The sequence below is a fragment of the Calonectris borealis genome, chromosome 1 (genome assembly GCF_964195595.1).
Source record: "Calonectris borealis chromosome 1, bCalBor7.hap1.2, whole genome shotgun sequence".
Classification (NCBI taxonomy): domain Eukaryota; kingdom Metazoa; phylum Chordata; class Aves; order Procellariiformes; family Procellariidae; genus Calonectris; species Calonectris borealis.
Genome location: NC_134312.1, coordinates 135,798,865 through 135,820,472, shown reverse-complemented (window position 1 = coordinate 135,820,472; position 21,608 = coordinate 135,798,865). Strand labels below are relative to the sequence as shown.

The 21,608-nt window shown below is 44.0% G+C and overlaps 1 protein-coding gene across 1 annotated transcript; it reads right to left on the bottom strand.

The window, feature by feature from the left end:
* Positions 1-2,010: 2,010 nt before the first annotated feature.
* Positions 2,011-20,872, bottom strand: ASB9 (ankyrin repeat and SOCS box containing 9). Its single transcript, XM_075175805.1, has 7 exons — positions 20,329-20,872; positions 12,696-12,775; positions 11,428-11,535; positions 10,358-10,508; positions 9,683-9,817; positions 8,104-8,295; positions 2,011-4,752 (listed from the first exon to the last, which is right to left on the bottom strand). The coding sequence occupies exons 1-7, from the start codon at positions 20,420-20,422 to the stop codon at positions 4,628-4,630; spliced, it is 885 nt and encodes a 294-aa protein (XP_075031906.1). The 5' UTR covers positions 20,423-20,872; the 3' UTR covers positions 2,011-4,627.
* Between the last annotated feature and the right edge of the window lie 736 nt (positions 20,873-21,608).

Sequence of the window (21,608 nt, the reverse complement as noted above, 5' to 3'; positions counted from 1 at the left end):
GTTGCCTGTGTGCATGAAAGTGAGTATCCCTTGGAGCAGTTTATCAGTGAATGACAACTAATTGCTTGATATGCAGAGAAATAACTCCCGGGAATTTTTATCCAAATCCAGCAGGTTCTGTCTGGGACTGCAGGGCGAGGCAGTCTCCATTTTGACAGATACAGTGCATGGATTGAGCAAGAAAAAGTGGCTTCAGGAGCATCAAGTCCTGGACCTGTGGCTCTCAAGAACACGAGTCTGAGGGGAATTGATTATATCCTAATTCAGGGATACAAGCACTCTCTGTTCTCTCTTCTAGCACCACTAATCTGCTATTTTGCAACTGGTCTGTCCCATTTTGCTAAGCTAATAAAGTAAAATTTATTTCATTCTCAGCCATCTTGAAATGAATTCATGTCAGTGGAGAGGCAAGAGGACATTCTCTACATATGCTCCAAAGCTGTATATTACATTTACTAGATTAGGATGTCTGTGGTTTCCAGTTAAGAGAAAAAAATGAAAAGACGAGAAACAGGCAGGGCAGCCGTGGATATTTGCACGTGACTGCAGAATTAAGAACTGAGTCCTGGGACGTGGGTGATCCCACCTAGCAACTGCAGAAGAGCCAAAACAACTTCGCAAAGATTTGTTGCGTCAGACATCTTTCAATAAATCAAAAGAGAATTTTCTTGCTTAAATCAGTTGTCTTCTTTTGTTGAGGTGTTGGTTGTTTAGTTCCACAGTTTTTATAAGCAGGTCTGTATCCAGCAGGAACAACATCCTGTAAAGCAATTTGCTGGCATTGTCCTTTCTCTTTCAGTGGTCTTTGTGGGCAGAGACACTGTCCTGGTTTCAGCTGGGATAAAGTTAATTTTCTTTCTAGTAGCTGGTATAGTGCTGTGCTTTGGATTTAGCATGAGAATAATGTGATAACACACTGATGTTTCAGTTGTTGCTAAGCAGTGTTTATACTAAGTCAAGGACTTTTCAGCTTCCCATGCTCTGCAAGCGAGGAGGTGCAAAAGAAGCTGGGAGGGAGCACAGCCAGGACAGCTGACCCAAAATGGCCAAAGGAATATTCCATACCATATGATGTCACGCTCAGTATATAAGCTGGGGGGAGTTGGCCGGGGGGCAGAGATCACTGCTCGAGCACAAGCTAGGCATCCGTCGGTGGGTGGTGAGCAGTTGCATCACTTGCTTTTTTCCCTGGGTTTTGTTCTTCTGACTCTCTCTTTTGTTGTTTTCCTTTTCATTAAAAGTTGTTGTTGTTGTTATTATTGTTGTTGTTATTATTATCATTATTACTATTTTATTTTATTTCAATTATTAAATTGTTCTTATCTCAACCCATGCATTTTCTTACTTTTCCTCTTCTGATTCCCTCCTCCATCCTCCTGGGGGGGGAGGGTGAGCGAGCGGCTGTGTGGTGCTTGGTTGCCGCCTGGGGTTAAACGACGACAGACACCCAGAGGTGCATCTAACAGAGAAGGAATTACTGCCCTCCCACATCTCTCCAGCCCCGTAGTGTACATGCTGGATGCTGGCAGACACCCCCTGGACTTCTGACTGTACAGGGATCTCCACACACCCTCTTCCAGTAAAGAGTTCCTGTTGTGCAGACACACACAAGGGCACCCAGATCATTACATGTGCCTCTTGCTGAGGAGACAGAAGAAACAAGTGGATGCAAATCAGTAAAAAAATCCACAAACTAAAGATGGTGACCATCTTAATGTACATCTCCTCCTACTTTGTGAAATCTCAGGCTCCTTCTCATTAACCCTCAAGTGGGTAGAAAAATAATTGCGAAAGTCCAACTCTACCTTCAAACATCAGCAAAAGGCAAGATTTGCACAGTATTTGCATCTTAGTCTTATCTTTATTACAAGTATATTTAAAGGAATTATTCTGTACACTACCTACCTGTAGGCAGGATTGCAAAAAATTAGAGTTCAGTCCAAAACTCCATAGTATCAGACAATCCACAAAATTAGTGTCATCATTTAAAAAATGAATGAAAAATCAAAAGAAGAGTAAAAACCATTTATTTTGGAGCAAATATCCTATACAATTGTGGCTTGACTACCATTAAACTGCTAACAAAATAATAGCAAAGAATCTGATAAAATATATTCCTGACAATCTTTCAAGTCCTGCATTACATTTGGAATGGTTTCAAATCTAGAAAAAGGTCCAAACCTCACCTATAATGAGCTTATTCAGTTTGCATCTTGTACAACTTTTACAGTTTATAACTGGATAAGTGTTGATGCATGAAGCTGTAATTCACCAGTGTTGATCACAATTTATATTAAAATAAATAAGCAAATATACTGAGATGATACAAGCTGAGCATACAGAATTCATCCTAATTACACTTGATCAGAGGGATTCAAGTAAACAGAGTCACACTTTGAAATTTCCAAAAGAAAAGCAATCTAGAAGCAACACTCTCACCACCTTGTCTGAGCAATTTTCTCCTGGTATTAGCATTACTACTATAAAACCATTGGCTGAAGTTATAAAATAAGATGCTTAAAGGTAAATAATAAAACTAGTAGGTAAAAAAAAGGTTCTTCATCATCTAAAATATAATAAGCTGGATCTTCAGCTTTCAGACGTGTCACCAAATCAGGGATTCTTCACACTTTAATCTTCAAAGTTAAGCACTAGGTTAGTTGCCTGTTCCCTGCCTGTTCAACGTAGATTCAGCTTTATCAAGATACTGATTTCAGAAGGATCCACCTATCCAAGACACCTGTTTCTATTCCATGTGTAAAGACAGCTGTATTTTTTTCTTCCCCAGCAGAAGGGAAAGAATATAGAAGGCCATCTAAAACCAGCCAGTGAATTTTTACATAGCTCAAATTATGTGTGATGGATTGAATCGGAGCAGAAGATTTCTAGGTGTCTCTATCACAAGGGGAGTTATGGCTTTAGCTGTGTCATTTTGCCCCGTTGGGGTACAATTAATGTCCCACAAAACCAACAGAACTGCTCTTGCTGTGTTTGGTCAGCACAAAAAAATTGAACCATCATGTTGGATACCTATAGCCAACAGTCATGTTGTCTCCAGCCAAGGATTTGAATTGTAATTTACACCAAATATGTAACACCCAGGTAGCATTTGATCCATCCTCTTTAACTTCCCATATGCAAAAGGAAGGCTTGCACTGCACACACCGGCACACTAGTAAACATCAAAATAAGTTTGTGTATTTCAAGGCTGCTGGTCTCTCCACTTACGAGATGAGGATTCGGTGTATCTCGTTGCTGGCGTTAACGAGGTCGTCACAGTTTTCACACCCCAAGCCCACTCTTGCAGGAGTCTTCACAGCGAAGTCAAGAAGAAAAGGATCTCCAAAAGCACCGAAGTGCTTGGTCTGCCCCTCCGACGCAGGGGCGACGAGGCGGTAGCCCCGCAGGGGGGGCAGTGGGTACACTGCTGCTCCCAGGTGATGCAGGTGCACCGTGGTTCAGAGCTGGAGAGGGGACAGGGCAGCAGGCAGAGGAGGCAGAGCTTCAGCATCTTCGCTGCCGCATGTATCGGGCAGCCAACCTTCCCAGGGGAGTGCCCAAGAGAGCACAGAGTATTTTCATTGTTTATTTTATGACCCCGCATTAGAGGCGTTATTATTATAACCACTCCCCTGGAAAATGCTATGAATGAGGTAGCACCTGCCCAAGAAAGAATAATTATCTCAGTCTTAAGATCATCTCTTTTCTGGGGTGGGGAAAGGGGATAGAAGCTGTTGTTCTTCTGATGCATGCTGAGAAATGCTTAGGAAATCACCTAATTTTCAGAGCAGAAAGGGGGAGCACTCAGTGCCTGCCACTGATAGCCTTCTAGCCTTGAAAAATAATATGCTACAGGTAGCACTGAAGTGTGGCTCCCTTATATCTCAAAGCATCAGGAATAAATTATTTTACTGGATGCTTAAAAACTTTTCCCCCACTATTATTGCACTGTAGGGAGCTGCCATCAGCAGTGACCTACTTGATGTCATGGCAGAAAGGCGTGTTTCAGATGCTGGCCTAAATGCAGATGATTGTTGGTTGGTGCTCATCTATCTGCAGTGTGATATACTTAGAAAATAAGTAACATCTGCCAGAGGGCCTCTCTCGCTTTGCAACTAGGTTCAGTTGGGTTCCCTTTCCTTATCCGTACAGTGGTGTGGGTACAGCCCTCACAGATGACAGGCACATGAGCCCTGCTTACGGAGAAAGTGTTGCTATCCGTAGTATCCTTAATATTTACGAGAAGTGCAGTTAGTGCTGGGCGTTTTCTTTGTAAGGGCCTGTCAACCACGAGCCCTCTGAAACTGTGCCAGGATACAGAGAATCAGGAGATCTATTTTAAAATGCTATGCTCAATTTCTACACTTTCTAGGGGGCTCTTGAGTCACATTTTCAAGCTTCACCATGCACCCATGCAGAATTGTTCCCTTCCAAATGATGCCAGGGGTGGTGGCAGTGAGGACTGAGCGAGTTGGTCAGTCCTGTGCTTTTGGGCCCAGGGCTTTACTAGGGACCAGCAACACTCATAAATTAACATCGCAGGCATTGGCAACACTACTGACGAGAAGAGTCTTTCCTCAACAAACCTTGCTGTGTTATTAAAGGCATCATTTTGAACATGAAAGGCTTAAACGTGGAGAAGGAAATGTTTCAGCTCGTCCGGGAGGAGAAGTCCAGTTATTTTTTGATGCTGGTTGTGTCCAAAGCACCTCCTGATGCACAAGCGGCACAACTGCATCAAGGACAGCGGCCCTGGAGAAAGAGCCGGGGAAGAGGTTACACATGTGGCTTTATCGCCCCCAAATTGTAAAGCTGAAACGGCAGCTGTGCATTACCACTCCCCCCAACTCCTGCAACCCACCTCGCGCAGGGGGTGTGCGGCCACCCAGGACGCTCAGCAGTGAAAAGCCAGACCTGTGCCCACCAAAGGACATCAGCCCGCCTGCGATTCAATTCAAGCCTAGTCACTCTCTGTCATTACACAGCCGCAATTAGCATTAGCAGCGTCAGTCTTTTAAGCTGCACGAGCGTGAAGTGAGTGCTTTGTGTTGTCTGAGAAGAAGACATGATCAATGCTTCCTTCAAAGTCCTTTCCCCCCTGACTCCCACAATGAGATCCAAGTTTGCAGCCCACTGCTTTCTTGAGACGTATTGCATAATAGTGACAAACACATAGCAAAAGAAATACTATATAATCCTTTATTTAAACCTTCCAGATTAACCGGTCCCATGCTGATAAATACAAGCCCTGCTGAAGAATCTGAAGAGGTAGATCCTGTGTGATGCTTTTAACTGCAACACCTTTCAACGTTCAGCCCCCCAACATGTCATTTGCGCCCTGGTGTGCAGCACGCAGGGGTGACAAGTGCGGTGGGTCACGGGGGGGCTGTGGGAGGGTAGATAAGAAGGGCAAAGCAGGGGCAGCAGCGAGTGTGGACGCGGGGCTTGGGTGCTGGGAGTGGGGAGGAGATAAGAAGAGACGCTGTAGAAAGCGAGAGTGAGGGAAGTGAGCTGGGAGGGGACAGTTTAGGTGCCACCTGCCTGCTGGGTGGGTAAGTTAGCGGGCACCAGAGAGCCGAAATGTTAGTGCTGGTGGAGGAGTGAAGTGCAGCAGAAGGAACGGGGGCTGCAGCAAAAATGCGGTGAGCTTTAATCAGCTTTTGAGTCTTCCCTCGCACAGGCCACCACATTTCCAGTGGCTCTGCAAGGTTGAAAACTGCTGCACTATTTGAAGCACTGTGCAAAGGGCTGCACCCTCCTGCTAGGAGTCAGTGGATGATTTACCCTATGCTTGGATACAAGACAACAAAGCAAGATGATACGGGGCAAGTGAGACTGGTTATTGCAGTATCACACTGCATGCGTCTTTGGCCACTGATCCCACAGATAAATGCCCTGCCTGTAAACATCTCATTTAAAAAAACTTCCGTTCAAAAAAAAAAAACCTCAAAAACGAAAGACTTATCAAAACACAAGCAGTGTCACTACACTGAAAAATATTTAGCAAGTGCAAGCATACTTTAAAAAAAAAAAGTGCATTTTTGGATCATTAGCTAATTCTCCCACCCACACATAGGACTCTCTCTGCGACGCAAGCAGGGTAGGCAGTGGTCCGGCAGCATGGTCAAGTCCTGGGAAGGGAGACCACCATGTGTACCACACTTGCTCTACACTAGTCCTAGGGAGACTCTGGGTTGGCACACTCACCAACTCATCTCTGGTGGAAAAACATGCTCCCTCCAGCCTGTCCCGGCCGTGGGCGCAGGGCTGCTGCCCCCCAGCATCTGCGGCGTGGGGGGTGAGGAACCATGTGGGAGTGGGGCAGGAGAGCAGCAGCTCAGCCCTGCCGGTGCTGGGGGGCTGTGGGGCTGGCAGGGTGACTCTGATCCCCATAACACATTGCCAAACCTCCCTGTGAAACCACGTTTGCACCTCTCTCCCAGGTTGCAACCGTTCAGCCAGCCAAAGAAGTTAGACATCAGCTGCCCATCAGGCATGACCCTACTCAGAGAAGGGCATGCTGGAGAACATCAGAAAAAAACTATTCAGCAGCAAAATGCCCTTCAGGCATTTATCATTTCTCATTTCGATTGCTGAATTTCACTTAGAAAAGTTCCTTACTGCCCAAGCTGTCAGCTGAGCCCAAGCAGCGCTTCTTGGGCCGGCTCCACAGGGTGTGCCTGAAATCGTTTTCTATCCCAAATAAACAGGACACACGCGGTGCCACGGGAGTCAGGACCATAATGCAGCAGGGATTGGAGCTTGAAAAGATCACCGCTCTGTGCACCATAGATTAGGCTGGGAAACCAAATATCCGTTGCTCATACATAACATGCACAACACAGTTATTTTCACACTGTTATTTTCGTGTTACTATTTCAAGTAGGGCCTGATACATCACTTTATTACTCCAGTTTTACCTTGGTGTAAATCTGTTCATGACAACAATCACATTGACATGTAACTGGAATAACAAAGTCATGTGCCACACCATCAGCAACTTGTTTAAAATAATGAAAATTATTTAGTAATGTGCATAGTTTTCTGACAGAATGAGAACATCTGAAGAAGAACACAAGTACACCAATGATTAAACATGAGAGACCTTATTCTAATTTTCCTGAAGATTGGTAAGTAAGAGTTCTCTCCATAATTCATTGAAGTATTCATAACGAATAAAATAAAATGGATCTGGAAATATTTCATTTACAGGTACAAAGTAAGCACTTCCTAAGGGTTAAGCCTACAGTTTGATACTGCTGGATTATTCAGCACATAATGTTGGCTTTTAAAAAAAGCCTAATTTATAAATGTATATAAATATATATATATTCATTATATCATTCTTGTGCAATTTTCCTTAATCCCCACAAAAAACCTAATATGGAGTCTTTCATTTTAAAGATGCTTTTGTACCTACATAAGATCTTGGCCAAACAATAAAAGTAAAGGACAAAGAACTAGAAGATCAGTGTTTCAACATACTTTTTTTTTCCCAGTATCACATACATTAAAAGTTTTCTGGTTGCAATTTTGCATTTATGCTGAGACCAGTATCTGGCGTCTACCTGACCATCAGCATACTGATTAACCGAAGATCCCAGTCCTAGAGCTCCCCAGCTAGCCTCAACTCCCATCAGAGGTGATTTTCTGCCTGCGTTTGTTGGCACACTCCAGGTAACACTCCTGGGTCTACTCCCGTCTCAGAAACAAGGGAACTGAGAGTATCCCACTGACTTCAGTGCTTTAGGTAATCAGGACAATGCCACCATTAATTTCTAAGGAGCATTTTGCTTGTTTTTTCGCCCTAAACTCTATTTTGCATTATATTGCAAGCTCCATACGATTGTTCCCTGATGCGGTAGATTCACAACCCGGAGGTTGCCAGATGGGTTATTGTTGTTACCGTTATCCCTAATAGTGTGCCACTGTATTCTGACACTAGAAAACATAATGTCCATATGTCAGCGAATGGAGGTAAGCTTAGTTATCCTCAGTTTTGTAGCACTTGTAGCATGGAATAGCATAGCCTTTTGCAGCAGTTTGTGTGGTTTTTCCCTAATGAATCCCGAGTGAAGGAATAAAACAAGCGCTAAGCGGCACCTTCTTTCTGCAGGAAGAGTCGGCCCACAGGGCTGCCGGGTGGAACCAGCTCCATTGGCCTCTTGCTTTCCGCGTTCTTCACCCAAATGTCCGCTCCAAAGTCAATCAGCAGCGTCACCAACTCCGCACTGCAATTCCTGGCGGCTGCATGCAGAGGGGATTCCAGGCCCTTGCCGCTGTTCACATTTGCTCCTGAACACCAAGAGACGACAAAGAATAATGACAAAGAATAATGACTATACAGTAGCTTATTGCCATTTCCTGCACTAGCTGCTATTTCTCTGAATAATCCGTAAATGCTGTAGCCTCTACGCAGAGGTGGATTTCCCTACGCTGGGGCTTGGCACTACAATTTGCACAGGCATAACACACTGGCTGTGGAGGAGTGGGGTTGTGACTAAGAAAATGATCCCAGAGGAACGGTGCATGAGGAAGTCCTTCATCTACAGCCCAGCCCATGGATATCTTGAAGCAGGACAAAGATGTAGTTCCACCTATGACCCACCTTTGTTCCCCATCCCAGTGCCCCATTCCCTTAAGATACATGCAGATTTCAACCTGCTCTGTACTGGAGGCTTAAGCCGGTGGGATTTCCAAATGCCAAAATATCTGTTGGGGAAAAAATGAGAGGATGGAAAAGTTCTAGAGGCCCTTGGTAGAGGAGGACATAAGCAAGCACCCCCGATGAGTGTTCGCCCATCTGTTATCCTGGGCTAATGCCTCCTAAAACACCCTAAGAAGGGTGAGCTGCAGAACTATTTCAAAACTATTTATAATGTTTTTATAGTACACATTCTCATATATAGAACGCAGCAAAAAACAAAATGGCAGAAAACACAAAATAATAGCCAAACATTTAATATTTAGATTAATTTGTATTTGACTTCTTCCAAAAAAAGATCACTGTGCTAAATAATAGTGCATAAGGTGATCTACATGGCGTTTGCTTGTTTTTTCCAAGGTGGCTTTGTTGGTCCATTGTTTTTGTACTAGCTATGTGGCTACTTTAGGTTATATAGCCCTTTTTGTTAGAAGAGATGCACTACTGTAGACAACAAGAAACGGTCTTGTATAATTATGCAAGCGCTTAGACTTATAGCTAGGTTTATTTGATGCAAAGTATATAGTGCTGAACGTTTTTCTGTGCTGGAAATGTTTCAAACTTTTTATGAAGTCAGTGGGAATTAAAACATGTTTGCAGAAATACTATGTAAAAATGATTGAGTCGATTGTTTTGGGGAAAGAGGGAGGAAAAGAAAAAAAGGAAATTTTTTCCTGCCCACTTCAGATAACTGCAGCATCACACACAGACACTGGAAAGGATGGTGTTTGTTCCAGGCTCCACCAGCCATGTGAAACCCAGGATCACCCATCGGTTTTGTTGGGAGCTGTAAAGCTGAATTCCTGTGTCAAGACGACCCTGGCTACCCTGCTACCACATTTAACCCAGGGCTGTCATTAAGAGCAAAACATCTCCAGGTCCGAGAGCAGGAGCTCCTCTAAATCTTTGATGTAAAGAAAATCCAAAGTTAGACATTGCAGGAAACAAAAGTACACCACCCTTTATTTTTCTTTTTACCTGACTCAAGCAGTTTCTTGGCACAGTTCACTTGCTGGTTCTCACAAGCTACATAAAGCGGAGTACCCAGATGCTTGATGTTGTGATCGATATTTACCCCATGGGACGTGAGGAATTCGACACATTGCACATGACCTTAAAAGGGATAAAGGAAAAGTCAACTCACAGGCATTTTTTCAGCAAATTCTCTATTGCAGCAGTGTAATTTGGCAAGGATTCAATGTTTTGTCAAAAGGTCGTGCTTTCGTCCAATCCAGTGTTTCCCACCTGGAAAACAGGAGCTGCAAAGCCACTGTTAGCAAAACAGGCTAAAGCCTCGCATTTTATCGGACTCATTTCAGATGTCTACCGGAGATGAGATGAATCACGCTGTGTTTCTCTCCACTGCTTTTGAAGATAGCCAGACGACTCCCTCAGATGTCCACATTGTAGGCAACTGACCTGGACAATGCAACCCTTTCCAGGTGTCACCACACGAACTCAGAGGCCCCAAGAGCCCAGCCGAGCTGCCCTTGGTGAGCACCAGGCGTGGGAGGAACTGCACCGCTCATGATAAGACCTACTAGGAAGGTATTGCCCATGACCTGAATCAAGAAATTATCTTCTTTATCTCTCTTTTCCACTTCAACACGTTGCTAGTAACATGGAAAGGGGTGCTGCTGCCCATGGGGTTACCTCTCTTAGCAGCTTCATGGATGGGGGATGCCAAGTCACAGAGCGGGTGTGGGCTGGCTCCGTGCTGCAGCAATAAATTCAAGCAAGCCACACTGCCACTGACACAAGCGCTGAACAACGGAGTGTGCCAGTCGACAGTAACTCCATTCACCTGGGGGAAAAAAAACCAATCAGGTTTTTTGTTCGTCTTCTCAGTATTTCAAAATAGATTAAAATTATCCAGTTTCTTAACAGAAAATAGGGTTCTCAATACTTTTTATTTAATTCCTTGCAAAAACTGCTTACTGCTTCTGAGGATTACAAGTTTTTATTAAAAAGATTATTAAAAAAATCTTTTTAAATATTGCCCCCAAGTCTCTCCTCCTGCAAAGGAATATCTAACCAGTGCTGCTCTGGAGTCTCTTGGGAGTTACCAACTTACTGAGTTAAATGTGTGCCTATTTCTCAGTTATCTCAGCCAAAATACACCTGCCCATTGCCCTGTCCTGAAATGATCCATTTTTAGCTGAAACTGTGCAGCCCCGCCCTTTTTAAAAAAAGTTTAAACTGAAAGGTGATATATGTATAATGAGTTAATCTTATTCACTATAATTTCGGCATTAGCTCGAAAAGCAGAGGCCGTGAGACACGCCTGTTTCACCATCGTGCTTGCATGTTGTTTCCATTTTCTTCCCATTTTATCGTCAGTTGATCCTAACAGTCCTACACCTCTACTTAAGACTCTGCATATTGACACTAGTGGGATTAGTTTGTGCAGAAAATAAAACACACCCTTAATTGTTGCAGGATTATAAACCCTTTGCAAGAGGAACTTCCACTTATTCTTTCGGTAAATGCTGAGAACGTTGCACCTTCATCTAAAGAACAAGAGCAACTCTTGTTTATATCTGTGATTTTTGGATTGCTTTATCAAGAATTGCATTTTATAACATATGTACTTTAAGCTGAGATAAGTACAGAACGTAAATCACAGTGACACACTGTCATGAAATAGTACCTCACCTAGCATTAAAAACTGATAATACAACATACTAACACTGGAGATTTTGGTCTGTCCATCATGCACTCACCTGAGCACCATGTTTTAATAGGACACTGGCACAAGCAGCATGACCCCCTAGGCAGGCTTCATGGAGAGGAGACACCTGGTCTGCTGTAACAAGATTCACATCACTCCCCTGATGAATTAATAGAAAATATCATTACAACCAACTACCAAAATCCCCATACAAACAAAAAACCCCAACCCTTTCTATAATGGCCTTTAAAGCTTTATGCAATCACACCTTCCTCAACTGCCTGGAGTTGCTCATCTCCACAGGTAAGCAGAGAAAGAGGCTGTGGTGCTTTGGCTGGAGTGGGTACTGGCACGGCGTACCAGAGGTCATGCCTTCTACACACAGCTAATTGGTGCAGAAAGCTGTAGGCAGTGGACTGTCTGATGGGACAATACAGATATTCTTTTAGGAACACAGCATGATTTTATTTCTACTACACCATGAATAACAAACTCTGAAAAAAAAAAAAAGAAGATTAAAAATTGCTACTAGAGTTCTTGGCAGGGTCTGACTGCCGCCTTTTTACGTCACCGCTCAAGCATTCTGACCCCCTGCCTGCCGAGTCTGCGGTTGTTTGACTGGATCAAATTCTGAAATGCTTTTGAGGTGTTTTCTGGTCTTTGGTCAGAGTGGATCATGCTCTGAAGGAAAGCCAGGCCCTGCATTAGAAACCATTGGTTTGATTCTACAAGATCTTTTGTTTCTAGCAATCTTGGTGCTCCAGAAGGTTAAGCTGGAAGAGTCTCCAACTTTCCAATAACCCTCCCCTTTCCATCAACTCCTCCACAGGCTAAATCCAAGAATTTCAAGGAAACAGAGCAGTGACGTTCAGAATCACTTCTCCCTAGCCGTGCCCTTCTGCAGGGGCCCCGGAAACCCTCAGGCACTTCAGCAACAGATATTTCTGAATTAAAGCCTCAACTGGAGCCTTGCCTGGGTCCGGAGCCACCCCCCACCTGGGGCACCAAATGCTCCTTCCAGACGCAGGAGCTGCAGAAGGAATCCCCCAGCCGCCCAGAGATCCCAGCAACCGGGGTCCCATTACCTGCACCAGAATTAAAGTATGACCCAGGATATTTCGATACATCATCGGCTTAGTGCACGGAGTTTGCGCTAGGCAAGGAACCGCTTGCAGAAAAAAAAATATCTGTTACACGCAGATTTCACTGCATTCTAGTCAACAGGATTTTCTCACCCTGGAGGTTTCAGAGTAAAGAACAGACTGCATTCAACAGCTGAACAAACCCAGCCGAGATCATAACAACCCAGCAGAGGGGTACCTGTTTGATGAGTTTCTTCAGAGTAAGCAGACGCCCATGGATAGAGGCATCATGTAAAGGGGACCAGTCTGAAACAAAGTCTGTATAAAGAGAAAGACAGAAAAAAGGTTAAGAATGTGGACCGTTTCCTCAGCGTACTTTACTTCAACAGCATGACCCCAGCAAATCTCTCTTCTTTGAATTTAATACTTGAGCTGCCAAGCTTTCCTTGGAGCAGCTGCCAGGAGGGAGTGAAACAAGAGGATGGCTTCAATCTGGGTGTGTTTTTAACAGCCCGTTTTGGTGCTGGACTCGCCTCCAGAAGGCAAGAGAGGGATTTGCAGAATATTACCTTGCTCTGACTGAGCTTGTCCCTTGCTTTGAATTATTTCCAGTGCCTTTGTTTTCACAGGCTCATTACACTTTACCAATTAGCTCAGAAGGACTATGTTTTGACGAGGGTACGGCTGCTCAGTCATTTACCCCTCCTCAGGCTAGAGTCAACAATACCTAACAAGAGAAGGTACCAAAGTACAAGGAGATAAATTGTGTTACCTGTTGATTTTGCTCCTCAGTTTTCAGTGTTTGGTGTTAGCCTGTGCAGCAGTGCATTTTAAGTGATAGCTGCATTGCTATTACTAATATTGCTAATTTCTGCGTTGTAGAAACCACGAAGTGAGATACAGCACATATGGAGGGAAGCTCAAAGGAAGGGTCTGCCTCAGCTCATAGGGACAGCCAAGGGAACGGGATGGTACACAAGCTGCACGGCAGCGAGGACACAGGCTCTGCCTGTGAGGGGTGAAGTAGGTCATAAAGAAACTGTTCCTACTACCATGATAAATACACTGATACTTTAAGTGCCCATATAAAGCAAACAGATTCATATTTGCTCTTATAAGGTCTTATGTGAAAGATTGACTTAAGGTCACATTGCCAGACAACTGAGGAGCCACGAAAGGTCCATGTCAGAAACTGAATTTTAACTAGTGTTCCCAAGCAATCTTGGTATATAAAGCTTGATGTTCAGAAAAATACCACATGCCAAAAATAATTACTGGAAATGAGTCATCATAGCTCCAGCTGGATCAAGGAGGTATGGGAGGGAATCCTTAGGGTTAAATTTGGTACCAAACCTGTCAAGTCATGTAGAGTGCTTTTCTGAAAGATCTTTTTGCCAAGCACAAGCATTATTTGATGCATTTTACAAGACATGCCTATCTTTCCTCAATTACGCTGAGAAACACAAAGGTCTGAGGAAACACTTACTGGTAATGATTTTTGTCACTGCACTTCTCTAGTTGCTGTATTTGTTCTTTTTTTTAATATAGTGAAACAAACTAGCTTAGTGCTGAGGACCATACAAATATTAATAGAAGGGGATCTTCAGTATTACAGATTTTATGGCTTGGGGCCAGCTGACAGCAATAGTCCCTCTGGGAGACATTTACTTCCTTCAGTATTCACGGCCTCAAAACTTGGTGTCTGGTCTATGTTAATGGCCCAGGTTCCTGAGAAGCATCTCCAGAGGGCATTTCACCCAGCCTCTTTTGGAAACACCTTTTGCTGCTCTCTGGATATGTCCCACTCTCCTTCCACTAACTACAGAGAAAACCCCAATGACCAACTTGGACGAGTTGCTGAGGTTTTTAGGGACTAGACTAGAGCATATTCATGGAATAGGATGCTTGAGAGCGAGAAGTCTGCCTTCAGCAACAAAACCTAATAAGCCACCATAATTCTTTAAAATAACTTTTATGGATTAGCTGATGATGTCAGTACTTATGCGAGATCTGCAGATCCTGCCTTGTCTCAGGTATGAACATGCATGCGAGGGCTAAACCCCTCATGGTTGATGTCCTCCCGCTTCTGGCTATGCCACAATGTGCTGGGACAGGGTGATAACCAGCTGTGTCAGCCATCACTCAGCCTGTTGGGCTATTGCTCTCTCCCCTTCAAGTGTGCTCTGTAAAGGACATCAAATTCAAACAAGATAAGATCTAGTACAGCGAGATTTACAATGGTTTTGTGATTGAAAAATTCTGCACTAAGTAAATCATGACCTGAAGATGGTGGTATCTGAAATGTGTTGTGTCTATCACATACAGAAGACCTTTGCCTGCATAGCTATCTTAGGTAGGGGGGTGATTTTTTGCGGGCATAGTGGCCGCAAAAGGCCTGCTATGGATTTAGTTATACTTGCAAGACTCATTTATGACTGTGCAATACATTTGTCTAGAGTTGTTCATGTAGGCAAAAGGATATTTCTGCTACTACAATATACCATTTTTGAGCCACTTGATGTCCATCACAATGCTTATCTGCATAGCACACTTTTGCAAATATGTACATATCGTATCTTACTGTCTCTGAACAATGGTTCATTGATGGACTAAACTAGGGTAAATTTTAGTTTCCCTTCTTGGACACAAAAAATGGGGGGTCTCTGTAACAAGCAGCTGGTCAAATTGGTAATAGTCACATGCACATCACAAGAGGGAATCCAACTGGTCCCTGTGATAGTTCTTATTTGAATGAAGTAATTGAAAAAAATCTAGCGGAATAATCAAGACTTCCCCTTCTCTTGTGAGAATCCTTCCCTAACGGTGATCCAGCATGCTCCTGGCTCACAGGACAATCCCAGTGAAGTCCTGGAAATAACCTCAAGGTGGATTTGAAGCCTGAAGGGGGTGAGCTGTGGGCAGCACAAGGCCCTTAGGAACAGGGGTCTCATCAGGGATGATTGGACAAGCAGCTGATTCATGGTTTTCACCATTTCTCCTCATTTCCCTGTCTATGCTTATGACTGCTACCTAGTTAGGGGAAGGGAAATACTAGATCATTGGTTGGTTTATGCTAGGTTTATATTTACTTGATCTGAGCTGTCACTGGGTGCCCCTTGGGGCCAGAAAGGAGGTTTATTTTGTGTCCACCGGAGACTAACCATGACTAGAGACGGGACGCAGATCTGGTGGCTGGAGCTTCTGTTACCTGGCCAGTATATCCTGTTCACGGGTGCAGTTAAAATGTCTATCAGCTTTGAATTCTGAAGGAGAGATGCCTTGGAGAGCAGGCTGGGAGGGACCGTCAGCCCTGGGGCTGTGCCTCCTCTGAGCATGGGGCACAGTCTCCTTCCTGCACTCTCCCCAGGGAGAAAGCTTGGCACCTTCTCCTGCTCTTGGCATGTGTTTGTTGTAGCTGCGGGTTTGGGTCTTTTCCTTCAGATCCTAAGTTTGTTGCCAGCGAACTGGAAAGGTGTTTGGTGATCTATCGACCATGACCTTCAGACTAAGTGTTTGGTGGACACTTTGAAACCTGCCATCTATTCCACTGCTGCCTGTGACTATGAGACACTGTCAGCAACTGTGCAGACTTGGTAGGTAAATCTGCACTGCCAAGTGAAGAAAGCCAGGAGGATAATTCAGCATTGAGATTTAAGCAGGTGAAGATGTGAAGGCAAGACGGTCTGCACCATTTGGTCTCAAAGACAGAAATGGTCCCAACCTCTTTTATTAAGCAAGACAGAAATAGCTCAAAAGATGAGACTCCATGAGTCAGTCTTGTATTACTTTCACTACGAAAGTCAAAGGGAAAAAAACGAGAAACTGAGAAACAACTCAAACTTCACAGGCACAGATTCATCAACTCTGATGTGTTTCGTACTTGGAAGAAGCCTCAAAATTAGAAGACCAAACGATAGAAGAGATGTAACCCCAATACAGCTTTATGGGTGGTACCAAGTGCATGAAATGAGCAGAGGAATTAACTCAGGAAATCTGGGTAATGTACGTCAATAAGTTTTTAAAGAAAATTGTATTATTTGTAATTGGCATCATTTGAGCTCTGCCTGCCTCCTTCTCTGTTCCATGGGCCATGTCCCACAAGAAACGTTGTAGTTCCAGTAAGTTCTCAAACATCCTTTGCCTTCAGCAAATGGACAGCCATTTCCAGAATCTATGGTTCTGGTCTCATAAGGATAAAACTATGCTACAATTTTTAAAGCACAGTATTATTAATTGGCTAAAATAGCTTTGCTTTAAAAGTGATGCGTGTCAAATGATGCTTATCTGACCATGCTGTTGTTCTTGCTGATCCTGCCTGTGTTACCATTGGCTGTGTATCCAGGCTCTGTAAAAAGGTTTTGAATTTCCCATTTAGAAACGAATGCCATTGCCCAATCTGCATGAGTTGCAAGGGAAGCATGTTTATAGTAATTGTAAAAATCTAGATTGAGGAACAAGTTTTGTGAGCTGCAGCTTGATCTTTTTTTGGCCACACAAATACAGGCGGGGTTTTGTGCAAACTACCAAGTTGTTATATCAACGTGTGAGCACTCTGGTGACACAGAGGGAGGTGCACGGTCATGTTATCACATCCATGTGCAGAATTTATCCATTCAGTGCTTGCTTGAGAAAACAGGGGTTTCTACTGAGACTCTAAAAAAGAGCCAGACTAGACCATAGTCATCTATGGACTGGCCACTAGCTTGCGATTTTGCCAAGTCTTAGCAACAAATTAAAAGATTGACCACATAAGCACCAAAATGTGAGTGGAAAATAAAAAGAGGTATGTGCCAACGCGTCGTAATCCAGCTGGGAATTCTGCACTGACAGGAACTAAGGCTTTTATTCTAAATGGAAGTGGAGGCCTATGGTAGCTTCACACTAGCCTTGGATGCTTTGGGAAGAGTGGGATTAAGGGCCTGTCTGATGACTAATTGCTGGGACGCACAGTGTGACCCCGAGCTGCCATCTCCCCTGCCCCAGCTCCGCCTGCCACAAACACCTCCACCCTGGAGCAATGCCGGGGAGGCAGCCTCCCTGCAGGGGAAGGCAAATTTCCCCAGTTCCTGCACCCAGGGCATCGCCCTCCGGCAAACCACAAAATTTCCATTTTCTGCCTGCTCCAGGCTGGTGTCTCGCTTGGAGGGGGAGGGTGGCTGCCGTGGACATTGGGGTCTCACTCCCTCCTTCTGCACAGCAAAGGAGGCACACCGTCAGTAGTGGAAATTATCAGTATTTATACCATACATAGGCTTTTGATTAAAGCCTAAGTAAATGCCAGTGCTAACTGGCCATGACTTCTAAAATCCTGAAATAGTGAATTTCAGGAAAGTCCTCAAAACGTTTTGACCATCAGAGCTGCCCGTGAAGGAGCCAGGCCGGTGTACACGGGTGGCACAGCTGTGTTCACTGCATGTACCACCACAGCAACAAGGATTTCTGATTGTCAAAAAAATGTACAACTGCTCTCTCACAGAGGAACGAGACTGTTTATCCAAATTTGAATTTTACCCACACCTCAATCCACAGGCAAGCTGAGTCAGGCCTCAGGACCTTCAGCATCTAGATATCCAAAACCCCACTGGCTTTCAGTGGCATTGGATCACCTAGCTCCCCTTTCACTGCTGAAAATCCCAGCCAGCCCAGAGGTTACATTAAACCTCTGGTCATATTTGATTGCACTGCCATCACTTGGGCAGGGTGGTAAGGTGTACACAGAGGAAGCTTTATATCAATAACCACACAAACGCGCAAACCCTGACTGCTCCCTGTGGACAACAGAGCATTCACAGGATCTTTCTAGAAGAGCACTCATTTTTGTGGTGATGGCTGAAAGTTCCTTTTTCCAGCCTCTGGCCATGCGGAGGGTGTTACACACCCCAGGCCTGTCCCCAGGCTGGTTTCCTTCCATGGTGGTCATGCATGGGGCAACTCACAAGGGGCTTTGAAATCCTTTCTGCAGAGGTATGCTCTTGCATACACATTTGCATGCACATATGCTTATGGCATCATATATAACAGTATTACAAATGGTATTTTTCATATTCTAAGGCTTTCCTCTGAAGTTTGTGATACATGTAGCCAGAGCCAAATACATTCCTGCTTTATGTTGCCAGCAGAGGTTATTGACTCTGCTAAGGTGCAAGCAGACACAAGAGGAATGGACTGAACTCTGATTTTCAAAGGACCAAGTTATCTGTGTGCAGCAGTGCAGTGTGCGGGCTCCCCTCCTTCCAGCCTCCATTTTGCTGGAGCTCATCTCAGTGCGGACCTGGTTTGGTTCATACTCTTAATAACATCGCCGTCCCTTCCTTCCCACCCCAGCCTCAGTATGTACATACGTGACACACATGAGGAAAGGCAGGCAACACAGCAGCTATACTGATCATCTAGTTTTACAGTCTTATTTTCCTATTTGGTATGAATGGAAGTGTCCTGAACAGCCCAGGAAAGGAGGGAGAACAATGTAAAGTCACGTTATCTTAATTTACCTCATTCCCTCTGCACACACTCTGAGCTGAAGGAGTAGCTTCTCAGAAAACAGAGCTACAGGAAACACGTCTAGCTAAACTGTTATGTGAAGTTAAGTTACTTGTCTTTTGTCACTGTGTCATATTTTCAATGTCTCTGGGCCAGACAACAGAGCAATGATCAGAGGGAGGCCATTTCTCTGAATAACTGTTCACCAGCAACCACAACATCATTGGTCACAACTGACCGCAACGCCCTGGCCATTGCAGAAGAACCCAATAGGGCTGGTGGCTCAGACTGGGCAACAACACTTGGGTCTGCTCATCTGAAGAAAAAAGAAAAAGAAAAAGAAAAAGAAAAAGAAAAAGAAAAAGAAAAAGAAAAAGAAAAAGAAAAAGAAAAAGAAAAAGAAAAAGAAAAAGGAAAAGGAAAAGGAAAAGGAAAAGGAAAAGGAAAAGGAAAAGGAAAAGGAAAAGGAAAAGGAAAAGAAAAAGAAAAAGAAAAAGAAGAAAAAAGAGAAGAGAAAAGAGAAAGAAGAAAAGAAAAGAAAAGAAAAGAAAAGAAAAGAAAAGAAAAGAAAAGAAAAGAAAAGAAAAGAAAAGAAAAGAAAAGAAAAGAAAAGAAAAGAAAAGAAAAGAAAAGAAAAGAAAAGAAAAGAGAAGAAAAGAAAAGAAGAGAAAAGAAGAGAAGAGAAAAGAAGAGAAAAGAAGAGAAGAGAAAAGAAAAAAGAAAAGAAAAGAAAAGAAAAGAAAAGAAAAGAAAAGAAAAGAAAAGAAAAGAAAAGAAAAGAAAAGAAAAGAAAAGAAAAGAAGAGAAAAGAAAAGAAAAGAAGAGAAGAGAAGAAGAGAAAAGAAAAGAAAAGAGAAAAGAGAAAAAAGGAAAAAGGAAAAGGAAAAGGAAAAGGAAAAGAAAAAGAAAAAAGAAAAAAGAAAAAGAAAAAAGAAAAAGAAAAAAAAAATGAAAAAAAATAAAAAGAAAGGAGAAAGAAAAGGAGGAAAGGAAGAAGGAAGGGAAGGAAAAGAAAGAAAAAGAAAAGAGGAACTGAGCCAGTGCTGAGTTTCCAGCTGGCACTAATCTAAGTCAAACATGCCACATTGCAACTTCTTTTTCAGTGTGCTGTGGTTCAAGTGTTGCATTTGTTTCTGCTTGTACAAACTGCAATAAAAAAATCACTCTTTTCTGTGATGCACCAAAAAAACAACCAAAAATTCGGTATCAAATAGGAATAGCTTATTAAAATCCCTTCTGAAGCGCGAGGGCATGGGGACATTGCGTGGGACTGACTGTGGACCTGCACTGGAAGCAGGACGTCAGGATGAGCACGCCACCGTAGCCTGACCCTGCCCTTTGCTGCTGCTGGCAGAGGCGAAGGCTTGCAGGGAGGCAGGCACGTTACTTACCCCTCATCAGCGGGTTTGATAGAGGCATGGCAGATGCCTGGCCTCCGGCTCCTTGCGATTTGCTGGCATTTTGATTTGTTCCCTCATCATCCATCTCAGCCCCGTCTATCCAATTTCTGTTTTTTCACTTCGCAGTCGGTCTCGAGAGTTCAAATTCCATCGTCCCCGGCGAGCCCCCGGTGGTGGGAGTAATTTATTAAGCAGACTCTGCGCGCACGAGTCAAACAGACCTTGCAGCAGACTGGGACGTGGTGCCGGCAGCACTTTGTGCAGAAACTCGAGTACCTGGGTTGGGATTTAACGAAACAGCTCCCTGGCTGCCCTGGGAGGCAGCCAGCGATCCGGCGAAGCGAGAGATGTGCCTGATGTCACATCCTCTCCAACGCGGCGCCCAATCGGGGCGCCCGCCATCCGTTTTTATCAGGAAGGAAATTCTTAGTTTGCCAAAAAAACAAGACAGAAAGAGCCAGTTCAACTAGTTGAGCAAACTCTGCCTGCAGGGGATTTGCAAAGAAAACCCGCAGAGATAGGAGCGCGCGCGGATCTGCACCACTCGCCAGCAAGTTGTTCGCAGGCAACTTTGCCGCGCACCTCCCTGGGCGCTGTACGCTGTGCAAAACCACCCCTCTTATCTGCCAAGCCCCGATGGTATGCAAGAAAGAGAGCGCCGAACGCCTGCTGCGCAGCAGTGGTCGCCGCATACCCTACGGAAATTGAAACCACATGGCTGGGGAGCTGCGCTTCCCACTGGAGGCCCTGCCTTGTCTCCACAGCGCGGAAATCGCAGCGCTGCGCGGGCTCGTTTCCTTCCCCCGCAGTTCAACCAATTTCCCCGAGTCACAGTCACACCGGGAGTTTCGTATCTGAGCAGTGCCCTTTTATTTTTAAGCAATTTCTCCGTCTAAACCAAACATCGCTAACCTACCAGTGAACAAATGGCAATGTTTTTTCAGGAGGACCTCCGCCTCATTTCTCTGGATCTGTTTGCAAAAATTCTGTTCTCATGGATCATCTCCACTTGCACTTTTTTCTTTCCCAAAATAGTATAATTTACAAGCGCAAAATCCTTTTCCTGTCTCTGAATATTTGCTCATTTGTGTACAAGTGCAAGAGGGCAGAATTTCCATACAAAAGTCTAAACCATGTAAATAAAAATTAAATGTTTTTTTTTTTTAATTTGCCTACTAGAGCAGAATTTGCATTTGTGTATTTGGAGATACATAGCTGCTAATCCGGGCTAATTCTGGTCCTAACTCAGCTGAGCCTAAGCAACTGGGTTT